The 12,383-nt window shown below is 30.5% G+C and overlaps 3 protein-coding genes across 3 annotated transcripts; 2 read left to right on the forward strand and 1 right to left on the reverse strand.

Annotated features, from left to right (window-relative positions):
* The first annotated feature begins 1,141 nt into the window (after positions 1–1,141).
* On the forward strand, positions 1,142–3,501 carry LOC126555918 (zinc finger MYM-type protein 1-like). Its single transcript, XM_050210989.1, has 4 exons — positions 1,142–1,183; positions 1,260–1,417; positions 1,541–2,538; positions 2,582–3,501. Exons 1-4 carry the CDS (start codon positions 1,142–1,144, stop codon positions 3,499–3,501), a joined length of 2,118 nt encoding a protein of 705 aa, XP_050066946.1.
* Positions 3,502–4,346: 845 nt separating this feature from the next.
* Positions 4,347–4,847, forward strand: LOC126555919 (uncharacterized). Its single transcript, XM_050210994.1, has one exon. The coding sequence runs from the start codon at positions 4,347–4,349 to the stop codon at positions 4,845–4,847; it is 501 nt and encodes a 166-aa protein (XP_050066951.1).
* Positions 4,848–5,731: 884 nt separating this feature from the next.
* On the reverse strand, positions 5,732–6,905 carry LOC126549128 (uncharacterized). The gene has a single exon (XM_050197652.1). It carries the CDS (start codon positions 6,781–6,783, stop codon positions 5,977–5,979), a length of 807 nt encoding a protein of 268 aa, XP_050053609.1. The 5' UTR covers positions 6,784–6,905; the 3' UTR covers positions 5,732–5,976.
* Positions 6,906–12,383: the final 5,478 nt, after the last annotated feature.

A 12,383-nucleotide genomic window follows, 5' to 3' on the forward strand; every position in this document is an offset into this window, starting at 1 on the left:
TTAAACGGGAACTCGAGTGAACTGTCATGCGATATTTTTCCGCCCATAGAGGTAGAAAATACAGCACAAATATGTCTTTTGAGCTTGCTAACAAATAATTCAATTCCAAACATAGAACCTGGTTGCAATACCATAGGTTTTCGGAATATGATTGGACAAGTTGAAAACGTAATTATACCTACTGGACAGGGCTGGATCAAGGGGGGGGCTAGGGGGGGCTATAGCCCCGGGCCGCAAGTTTAAAGGGGCCACAGTGTGTCAACTCATTTTTTTTTTCAAAATATTATTATAACTTAATTTTTAATTTATGTCATATGAAAATGGACTATGGACTTGGATACTTCATTACCGACACACAAGACCCAATTTTATTGTAGGTATAATGGTCGTCGCTTCTTATTGTAACTCGTTATCGTCGTTATCGAACGTGATTCCGGCCGATCCGTCAACGCGATAAATATAATCAGTTAAATTTATTTTAAAAACCTAGTACATTACACGTTCGATGAACGACAAACACGTACTTTTGCAGCCCGTAGGTGCAGTACTGATTATGTTAGCTTAGACCGCAGACGCTAGCTTGAGATTTCCGATTGTTATTACTTTATTATCATATAATATTTAAAGCCCCTTTTAAAACGTTATAAAATTATTGAATTTATCTATCAAGTGTGATTTAATAATCATGTCTTTCCGAAAACATGAATCTGGTGCTTCAAAACGAAGAGCCCTGAAAATTAGAAATGAGTACGAAGCCAAAATTCCTAAATTGTCAAATTTCTTTCGACCAATTGAAAATCCTGCATTTGAGCAAAAAATGAAAAACACCGTCATCGAAATTGATACAAACACTGATAAAGTAAATTTAACATAATTAAATTAAAATATTTATTTTAAATATTAATACTATTTAATATCTTGTAAATAGAACATATTGACGGAGTTGGAAATAAATAAAGATGCTTCTTTGGAGCCAGAAATGAATGAAACCGTCGGCGAAATTGATATAAACACTGATAAAGTAAATTTAACATAATTAAATTAAAATATTTATTTTAAATATTAATACTATTTAATATCATATAAATAGAAAATATTGATAGAGTTGGAAAAAAATAATGATGCTTCTTTGGAGCCAGAAATGGATGAAACCGTCGGCGAAATTGATATAAACACTGATAAAGTAAATTTAACATAATTAAATTAAAATATTTATTTTAAGTATTAATAGTTAATACTATTTTATATCATATAAATAGAAAATATTGACGGAGTTGGAAATAAATAATGATCCTGCATTGTGGCCGTCAATGAGTGAAACCGTCCGAGAAAAATGTATACAATTAGGACCGGCATTTTTCCAAAATAAAAACAACGGATTTTCAGCTTCCTTACGAGATTATAAAAACCAAAAAAGGTATTTTTCCTGTAATTTTTTTATACGAACTTTGGTGAATGGAGAGAAACACGAACGATTATGGTTGATGTACTCTGAATCAACAGGGAACGTATTTTGTTTTGTCTGTATGTTATTCAATAGTAATAGTTCAATGAATCCTTTTGTAAAAAATGGATTTTCAAATTGGAAGAAGGGCGATGAAAGAATTAGTGGTCATGAAAACAGTTCTGTACACCAGGTATGCACGATGAAATGGCTTCATCGTTTGAATAATAAAACAAATATTAATAAACAGTTAACGAAACAATTAGAAGTAGAAGAAAATTATTGGATCGATATTTTAAAACGCGTTGTTGAAGCTATTCGTTTTCTTTCGACACGAGGTCTTGCATTTCGAGGTAGTCATGAAGTGATTGGAGTTACGGATAATGGTAATTATTTAGGAATACTTGAGTTGATTGCTAAATTTGATCCTGTATTGAAAGCACACATAGAAAATTATGGTAACAAAGGCAGGGGCAGTGTGTCTTACATATCAAAAACTATCTGTGAGGAACTTATTGGTATCATGTCTTTAAAAGTGTTTGATCACATTGTCGATGAAATTATTAAATCTAAGTATTTTGGTATTGTCGTTGATTCAACTCCAGATCTTGCCCATATTGATCAGCTGTCGATAATCATACGTTATTGTTTGAATGGTATGGTACATGAAAGATTTCTTGGCTTTGTCTCTTTTCATAGCCATACTGGCGAAGCTCTAGCTACGACTGTCTTAGAATTTCTCAAACGAAGTGGTATCGATATTGCCAACTGTCGTGCGCAAACGTATGATAATGCTGCCAACATGTCTGGAAGATATCATGGACTACAGGCTCAAATTAAAGATCTAAATGATTTAGCATTTTATGTCCCATGTGTCGCACATTCTTTAAATTTAGTTGGAGATTGCAGTGCAAAAGAATGTTTAGAAGCAATCAATTATTTTTCAATTCTTCAAAAATTATATGCGTTTTTTGCAGCCTCTACGCACAGATGGGATGTATTATTAAGAAACAGTAAAAAAAGTAGTAAGACTTTAAAAAGTCTCTCCAGTACACGGTGGTCTTGTCGTAATGATGCTATTGAAGCATTAGCTGGTAATTATGATGTGATATAATACGTTATCTGACATTTCTAAAGATATGAATGAAAATGCTGACACTCGTCATGATGCCAATTCAATTAAGAAAAAGTTAATAAAATTAGAAATAGCTTTTATGACTATTTTTTGGAAACGTGTTCTAGGCAGATTCAATGCTACAAGTGTTTATTTACAAAGAATTGAAATTGATATGGTTACTGGTAATAGTATGCTACAATCGTTGATAACATTTGTTGATGAACTCAGAAATGATTTTGACGCGATTGAAGATGAAGCAAAAATATTGAGTATCTCAGTTAATAAAGAATGGTCTAATGGAGGAAAAAACAAACGTAAAATTATTAAAAAATATTCGGATGGTACTACAGGTCATGAGAGTTTAAAAGGTAGAGATACGTTTAGAGTCAACACTTTTTTTGTTATCATAGATAAATTGCAAACCGAATTAAAAAAACGTAGCTCAGCTTATGACAATATAACAAACCTTTTTGGATTTTTGACTCGCTTGGACGTGATTGATGATAATTTATTGAAAAAATCCGTAAATAATTTAGTCAAAGTTTACTCTCGTGATTTAGAAGAAAGTCTATACGACGAATTGAAACAATTCATTGGTATGGTTAAAGTCAAGGAAGATAATAAATTAATAAAAAACCCAATTAACATGTTACAAATGATTGTTGAAGATAATCTCTCGGGCGTTTTTCCACATATTTATGTAGCGTTCCGAATTTTTTTAAGTATACCAGTTACTAACTGTGAAAGTGAACGATCTTTTTCTGCACTAACAATAATTAAAAATAAATATCGTTGTATGATGGGTGAATCAAGACTGACATCTCTATCTATTCTTTCAATAGAGTGTGAATTGACTATGAATATTTCATTTGAAAATATTATAAGACAATTTGCCCAGGAAAAATCCAGGAAAAAGTTTTTCAAACATAATATTATATAATATTAAAATATATGTGTATATTTTTTTATTGTATATGCCGAAAAATGTATAATATGATATAAGAATAAAATGTTATACTTATAAACAATGCTATACTTATTTTAATTTATATTTATTACAAATTAATAAATTGTTTTAGGTGAAAAGGCCTCAATAAAAGTAATAGCCCCCCTTAAATTATGACCATAATCCGGCCCTGCTACTGGAACGTATGAGTTGGAAGATTTAGAGTTTGTTATAAACAAGTTGAAGCCCGACTATATAACTTTTTTCGAATTAAAATCAGATGGTAACACGTTAAAGTGTATGATATCCTGTAGCCATGAGATTGACTTTTCAATCGAAAACAGTATAGCAACATTATTAGGATTTAGAAATGTTGTATATACTACTGGTACTACACACGAATCTGAAAATACAGTCAACATAATGAAAATAAACTGTATAAAAATAGAGTGCAACTTAATAACCGACTCATTTTGTGACGGATCGCCGAGCCAGATTATACATGAATTTTATCCGACTGTTGCTGTGGGTTATAAAATTGTTGAAGTGCCTAGACATTTAGTTTTTTATGGTCTTAATACTACTTCTATAAGTAAAGTTGAAATCATACTAAAAGATCATAAAGATCGATTGATAAATTTACGTGGTGAACCAATTACGATTCGATTACAAATAACACACGGATAAGATGGCGCTCAAGTTAATATAAATACTACTGTAATAAAAAAACCCGTCATTAAAGTGACTGCAGTTAAGAAGTCAACACCTATATCTAAACCGAAAAACAACGAGTTCAAGCTCACGAAAAATAACTTGGATTTTCTTCGTTCACTACAATAATGGATGATACATATTTAGATGTAACTGCCGGTTATGTCGACGATTGTAAAATAACTCAAATGCAATATCATTCGTTCACGCCGTATTCAAACACGTCTTTTTCATACAATGATGAAATTAGAATAAATATTCAAAATATGGAATCTTACACTCTACCGTGTGAAAGTTATATTTACATTGAAGAAAAGCTAAGAAAACCTTTAGATTCTGAAGGAGACGTACGTTTTTCGAATAATGGTTTGGCATTTTTATTCTCCGAAATGCGATATGAAATAAATGGAATAGAAATACAAAAATTGAAATCACCCGGAGTGTCGTCTTGCCTGAAAGCATACTGTTCATATACACCAAGTGACTTGAATACGTTAGACAATTGTGCTTGGGACTCGGGCTTGGACGGCGAAGATAATAAAAATTTTATGAGCAATGATGTATTTACCGGTTGTATACCTCTAAAACATTTATTCGGATTTTGCGAAGATTATAAAAAATATTACTAAATTGCAATCAACAACTGATTTTAAATCGCTCGTCTAACGATTTAGACGCATTACGTATGACGCAAACCATAACCCCCGAAAACGTTGAAAAAAATAAAAAAATTACGATTGAATTGATTAAAGTGATATGGAAGATGCCTATAATCAGAGTTAATGATAAAGAAAAATTAAAACTATTGAAAGTGATAGATTCACGTAAAACGTTATCATGTGCGTTCAGAACCTGGGATCTATGTGAATATCCTGTACTACCTAGAAATACTTCAATTCATGGACGATTAAGTCTAGCAGCTTGCTTGAAAAACCTAGATTTATTTTGTTTGGATTACAAACAGATAGAAAAAAAAATATAGAAAACGACGCTGGGCGCTTTGACCACTGCCAACTAAAAAATCTTAAGGTACACTTAAATTCTGAAGTGTTTCCATATGAAGACTTTCGTGCTGATTTTAAAAATAATACCATCAGTTTACTGTATAAAGCCTATACAGACTTTCAAAAATCGTATTACGAGAGAGATTATTCTGAACCATTGTTATCAAAAAATGTTTTTCAAACATATGTTCCAATCGTCGTTGTCGATTTATCGCATCAGAATGATAACGTAAAAGCATCGACCATAGACCTACGAGTAGAATTTGAAACGGATACGGTTATTCCTGAGAAAACTGCAGCTTATTGTTTAATTTTACATGATCAGATTATAACTTATAACCCGTTTAGCGGTGATGTTAGAAAACTGTAATTTTTATACATAAATATGTATATTATTTCTATTTGTAATTATTTTTTTTATACCTTGTAAATATATTATTTTTACTTTGTAATATTTTTATTACCTTATTATTAATAAATAAATTTTTTTTTTTTTAAAAATAACTGAGTTGTTTTTATTTTACACAAATACTATACAAATTTTATACAAAAATATTTTTACACAAAAGTACATTAAACAGTGTGTCGTCTTTTGGGTAGTGAGTTGGTAGTATTGTATTGCGGTCCGTATGGTCCATCATTTTCGTCTGTACAGCTTGTCTGTGATGGAGGGGAGATATCAGAAAGAATTTCCTAAAACATGAAATATTAAAATATTTGTTTTTTATAAAGTAGGTTTTGTTATATTACCTCATTAAATATAGTGTAAAATGATGGCGGTGAAAAAGGTTTCTCGTATCCCTATAAAATATAATATATTAATATTGGTATGAGAAAAATAAAAAAATATTTTTTTTCTTACCTCATCTTTTTCTAATTCGTCCAACCATCTTTGTGCGACATGTTCAGCTGCATGTAATTGAAGCTGACTTGTGAAATTGTAGTCATTTACATGTGTTGCAATGCAAATGTTGTTAATGCTTTTCACGCGAATTGTCATATCTTCAAGCGTTCTAGTTTCAACCTTGGTATTTGTTTTTAAGTATGATGCGATTTGATTAATTTGCTGTATTACGAGCGGTTTAACGATTTTGGTTTTTCTCTCGATGATCTCGAAAATTGACCACTCTAAATCTTGTAACTTTAATAAGTCGTTACGATTTAACAGTATGCGACATCCGTCTTGAATTTTAGATTCTATAATGAGCATATTCTCTCCTTGGTACACCATACTAGATATTGTAATTGAATCGGAATCCAAAAATAAATTACGCTTATACTTTTGTGGTTGTTCAAGTATAAATGATAAAATGTTTCCCATAAGTCGGAAAATACGTTTGAGAAAATCGGAGGAAATATTTACAAAACGTGATGGTGTTATAATGTGAATCACGGTGTTGAATTCATCTGTCGGATCGAGTCCGATGTTTAAAAACTTGCGAGATGAAAAATCAAGGAAAAAATTACTGCAATCGATTAGGTTAGCCGGTGGTGACGGAGGCACATATGTAAAAACATTCTTCTTGTAAACAGCACGCATGTTTTCAATCGAACCAGCCATATTCAAAAATTTAATCACAAAACAACGCACTTAATCGAACGAAGAGTGGTGATAGACTGATTTCATTTCAGATTTTGAAACCCTCACATGTATATTTTATGGTAGGGATTTCTTCTACAGGTTTAAAGTATGCATGTTAGAACATGTTAGATTATTGAATAATACTATTGTTTGTAATGCAGACAAGACTCTACATGCTTGTTATACTATAATTTTTCAAATGGTAATATGCCGGTAATATGTGATAACAACAGGGCTAGATAGCGTTATCTGTTGAATATATGATAAAATAGTTCTGTGTATGATAACTGTTGAATATATATTAATATGTGTACGGTAATATAGTATGGTAATATAGTACGGTAATATGTGTACGGTAATATAGTACGTGTACAATAATATGATAACCATGGTAGTGGCGGGGCGCGGTGGCGACGGGGGCGGGGGTGTCTCAGCTACGGCGGCGGCTCAGCAAGGCTCAGCGGCTCAGAAGCTCAGGTTCCAGAACTCTCATTTTACACCTACTGTCTCGTTTGAAAAACCAAAGTTAGTATCTCCACAGGATACTCCTTAAATGTTGTGAAAAATCTAAGTACTTTAAAATATTGTCTTTAATTACATTTAAAAATTCCAAAAATCAGAATTTGAATATATGCATAATTTAAGCATAAAAATGGAGGGAGCATGCTTAAAAAATCACCCTGTATATAAACGATCATGTTTTATAATATTAAAGAACACCAAAAGTGTCAAAACCTATTTAACAATTAATAATATTAATTCACCGGCCAAGGTGTGGGTGTATGTGTGTTGTATGCACAACATTAAGAAAATTATATTACCATCTTCTGTGCCGTTAAGCATCGTCCCGAAAACGCCCTCGGCGATTTTATTCTTTGCTACTCTGCCATGCTGTTGCCCGTTGAAGCGAAGAAAAAGTAATGAACAAGAGATGGCCGTGGCCGGTTGGGTTATTCACCGAACAGCGTTGTATAATTTTTTTGCATAATTTGGTTAAAAATATGTTTGGCCGGTGTACTTTACACATTTATTTTATTATATGCCGTTAATGAGGTGTTAATATTATACAGTGTCGGCCGGTCATCCAAACCACGGGTACTAGGCATACGTGACTGTGTGTGTGTGTGTGTGTTAAACTCGGTGTTGCCTATGAGCGGTGTCCGAGGGGACCGTGGGACGGAGAGCGCTGTCGCATAATGGTTAATAATTATTACTACTAACTACAATTTAAATCGTTACAATAGTTATTTGGGAACTAAAATTAATCAGTAGATAATAATAATAATATGTGTTAGGAGTTGTGCATTGTGGAACAAGATGAAGAGTTCTGCTCTATTTTAATTAGCTGAAATATCTTATCAGTGATAATGACAATGTTATTACCACAGAACAATCTCAATTATAAATAGATTTTATTTTCTATGTCCACTATTATAAATTATTTAACACTTTAAACTGCAATTCTGTAATATATTATTATAATAATATTATATTATAATATTATTCATCCATTAATCATTATACATTATGTCATAAAGTAAAAGGATTAGAGCTAATAATTTTTCCTTTGAAGAAAAAGAGTTATTACTTAAATATGCAATTGAAAATAGATACGTACTAGAAAATAAAGTGTCCAACACTGTGTCCTGAAAGGACAAAACCGGTGTTGGTTAAAGATTAGTGAGGCGTACAACTCGACCACATCAGGCTGTGTAAGTACTAAGTAAAAACTATAAACAATATAAAATATTATTTAATTACTATGAACTATTAATTATTTTTTTTATAAATATCAGCCCAGAGATGCTAAAAGTTTGCGACTAAAGTATGAAGGAATAAAAAAATTATTGAGAGGTATTTATTTTATTTATTCTAAATCTAACTTTAAAGTCTTCATCATTCTAAAACTCCATATGATTAATTCGTACTCGAATTGTGTACGAACGTCGTTGGTAATTCAAAAACTCGACAATTTCATCGTTGTCGTCTTCGACAAAAGCCAATATTGGCAATATCATTAATTCTCCCATTGTAATTACGAATTAGGTATCGATAATAGTGACGAACACTCGGAAAGTCGGAACACTGGACAGAATAGAATACGTGACGAATTTAGATTAAATATTAAATATTATTAAAGAAAACTATAATCATTGAAAATTGTAATTATTGCTGTTATCAATATTTATTGTTATTTTCAGTAGTTATTAGGCAAATAAGTTCTTATTCGGTGGAAAAAGTTCCCAATAGGTTATTTGTAATTTATCCTTCGAATAAGACTTATTCTGACATTGAAAAACCGGGAAATAACATATTTTTCTTATTCGTCGAATAACTCATCTTATTCGACGAATAAATATGATTGAAAAACCGGACCTTAAAGTTTTAACTATGAAAATGTGTGAAAATATTAATTAAAACTGCTTTGGTATTGAAATAATTATTTATTAAAAAATAATTATTGATAATGTTATAATTATTATATAAATAATAATTATACAGTATTATAAACATATTATTTTAATGTTATTAGGAATACGAGTATATTATACTACAGATATTATCAATATATTATTTTATTGTTACACACAAAAATATTACCTACATTAATGTTACAAAATATATTATTTGATTGATAATATAAAAAAATATTTTAAAATATTATTTTTGTAATATTATATTAATGTAACTCTTATGGCCAAAAAATATTTAAAAAACATTATTTAAACATTTTTCAAATCAAAAAATAGGTTTAAAAAAACATTTATCATATCATATTATTACAAAAATGATATTTTTAAAACATAAAAAATAATTCATTGCTATCTGGGTCGGAGGCCAGCACGGGTAGGCATGTGTGGTATAAATAAAAATAAAAATAAATATTAAATAATGATAATATAATGATAATAATAATAATAATGTACGGTACGACCCGTCGCTAATGAAGCTACGGGAAACCCATCCATACTCGAATATAAAATGGTAAAATACAAATAAAAAATGTAATTTTATGTACCTAATAAAAATATAATATCGAACATTTATATAATACTAGCTGTCCCACCCGGCTTTGCCCTCGCAAAAGTCACCTCAGGTGAAAACCGAGATTTTTTTATATTATATTAATAATAATAATAGCTGACCCGACAGACTTCGTATTGCTTACTTCATTTTGCACTTCGTTGCCCGTTAATAATGCCAATTCTATATGACTCAGACTTTGTTCAATACGTTATTTAATATTCGATGGATGATGTTCTAGATTTATCTTAAGTTTTCTGTTGCCCGGAATAAAAACTCTGATTCGCAGCAGTATATTATTAGGTAGGCAATCTCGGACCGAGATCGCGGACCTAGTGCTGTTTGTACGTAAGTGTATGATTTAACTCTAATAAAGTATCAAAGTTATACTAAGTTTGACATAATACGGTAGATTAATATAATCAATTAATACATAATCCTAACCTTGGCTTTGATTCTCCTACTATAACTTTTATTTTATCAGTTTTTATATTTATTACAGTCTGATTTTAGATGTTATGTTTATCCTTGGTTGCCCATGTATTGTAATATTGTAATTTGTCGGCAAAAAATTACTTTACATTATGGTTTTAAAAAAAAATATTTATATTAAAATATTTTATTCACCTCAATAACTCTTTATAAACAGTATTTTTAGTACTGCCTTTTGGGGCTAAAATAACCAAACTACTGGCAGAGCTAACTTTAGAACATGTGATATAGAACTGTCCATGTGAAAAACATTTTTCTCTCAAGTCAATCCCTGTCATGCTCAATGATTGTCCTTGAGACTTATTAATAGTCACAACAAAGCAAACTTTGAGTGGGAATTGTATTCTTTTTAATTCAAAGGGATAATCAGTTGGAATCAACGTTATTCTCGGGATTAAAACTATATCTCCTTTAGCGCTCCCAGTGATAACTATAGCGTCTATTACATTTTTGTGCAGAGCTTTAACTTGCAATCTTGGTTCCTTTCTGATCCAAATTTTTCATACAGTTCATCATTGAGGTACACCTCAATAAATACCAAAAATAATTGTCCGGCTGCCACCATCATACATTCGACAACCATATTTATTAGTTTTTATTAATTTGTAAGAATTTAAACAATTTTAAATAAGAATTAGAAATAACCGTACATAAACTGAGGTGCGTAAACGGAGATGCATTAATCTCTATGTATGAAGGAAAGTGTATTTTACCAATAATAAACGCAGAGCCGAACAAGGTATTTTACGATTTCATGTTATCATGTTTTTATACATAATAATTAGCTGAAATAATAAAGTGATAAATGTGTTAATACATAAATCAGGTTGTTATAGCAACCATTTATAAACAATAATTATAAACAAAATTTCCATCGTAAATTTCAAAATTCACGTTTGAGCAACCCTTTAAAATGCGGATCTCGAAAAATCCTTTCTTATTGCACGGTGAAAATATGAGAAGAACCTCTATTCCAAATTTCAAGTCTGTACGTTGAGTAGTTTTTGAGATACAGTGATCAGTGAGTGAGTGGTATTTGGATTTTATAAGTATAGATTACCACTCTATGATTTTACAAAAATTAAAAACATAAAAAATGTACATGCAATGTAGGTTATTTATAAAATATCAAAAAAATATAATTATTATTTATTATTGATTATCCACAAAACATATTTTCATATCTCCAAGAAAACATAAATAATCTTACCAGGACCTCTAAAAGGTTGCCTTTTATTGAACAGACGTACAAGGATATCTCAACAGAAATTTATCCAGTCACAAATAGTATTTTTTGATCGCCCCGTAAATTTTATTATTTGAAAAAGTTGATTGTCCATAACCCAGAAGTACACAAACTCCATTACTTCACTGATACTCAATCCACTATTTTTTCGACCTGTTTTGTCTACATAAGTAAAAAATAAATTTTCATTACGTACCGATTGGGTAGTTTGGCAACATTTTTTTTTACACCGGAAAACTTCTCTAACTTTTCCTCTCTGGTAAAGCTTTACGTCACTACCACATTTATGACATTGTTTCGCACAAAGTAACAGGCCATAATCTTGCAAGTATTTAACACTTGAGGCCTTAGTTAAAAAAAATGTTCAATTCAAATTTTAAAAAAAGTTGTTTCGCCACAAACGACACTAAACCGACTAATAACATATTAGCTGTTATATGATAAAATATAGGTATATATCATTATGAAAAAATAAGATTAAAGTGATAAAACATAATACATTAAATTAGTAGGTAATAAACTAATAAATAATAATGATGCGGGATTTTCTACCCAACTACAGGCAGGTATAACACATAACATTGGTAGACCACATACTATACTCTATACTCATATTAATTATAGTTAAGTAGTACGCAAAAAACAGGTAGACCGCATATTTGGAGACAGCCTTAAAATGTTTACGAAATTTAGGAACGATAACGATTTATCCAACAAACGATTTTAAAAATTTGTTAATATTCAAAAAGTATAAGTCATAAATACTTGGAAATTACACCAGTTATGATTTTAGATTGACATTTTCTTTAAATAACTT

This window comes from Aphis gossypii, chromosome 1 (genome assembly GCF_020184175.1).
Source record: "Aphis gossypii isolate Hap1 chromosome 1, ASM2018417v2, whole genome shotgun sequence".
In the NCBI taxonomy this organism is placed as follows: domain Eukaryota; kingdom Metazoa; phylum Arthropoda; class Insecta; order Hemiptera; family Aphididae; genus Aphis; species Aphis gossypii.

What these genes read in the sequence shown, in the direction of transcription:
- LOC126555918 (XM_050210989.1), top strand. Translation starts at nt 1,142, where the DNA reads ATGGATGAAACCGTCGGCGAAATTGATATAAACACTGATAAA. An exon ending in TTGATATAAACACTGATAAA is followed by an intron (nt 1,184 to 1,259) that starts GTAAATTTAACA and finishes TCATATAAATAG; the next exon opens with AAAATATTGACGGAGTTGGA. An exon ending in TGCTATTGAAGCATTAGCTG is followed by an intron (nt 2,539 to 2,581) that starts GTAATTATGATG and finishes ACATTTCTAAAG; the next exon opens with ATATGAATGAAAATGCTGAC.
- LOC126555919 (XM_050210994.1), top strand. Translation starts at nt 4,347, where the DNA reads ATGGATGATACATATTTAGATGTAACTGCCGGTTATGTCGACGATTGT.
- LOC126549128 (XM_050197652.1), bottom strand. Translation starts at nt 6,783, where the DNA reads ATGGCTGGTTCGATTGAAAACATGCGTGCTGTTTACAAGAAGAATGTT.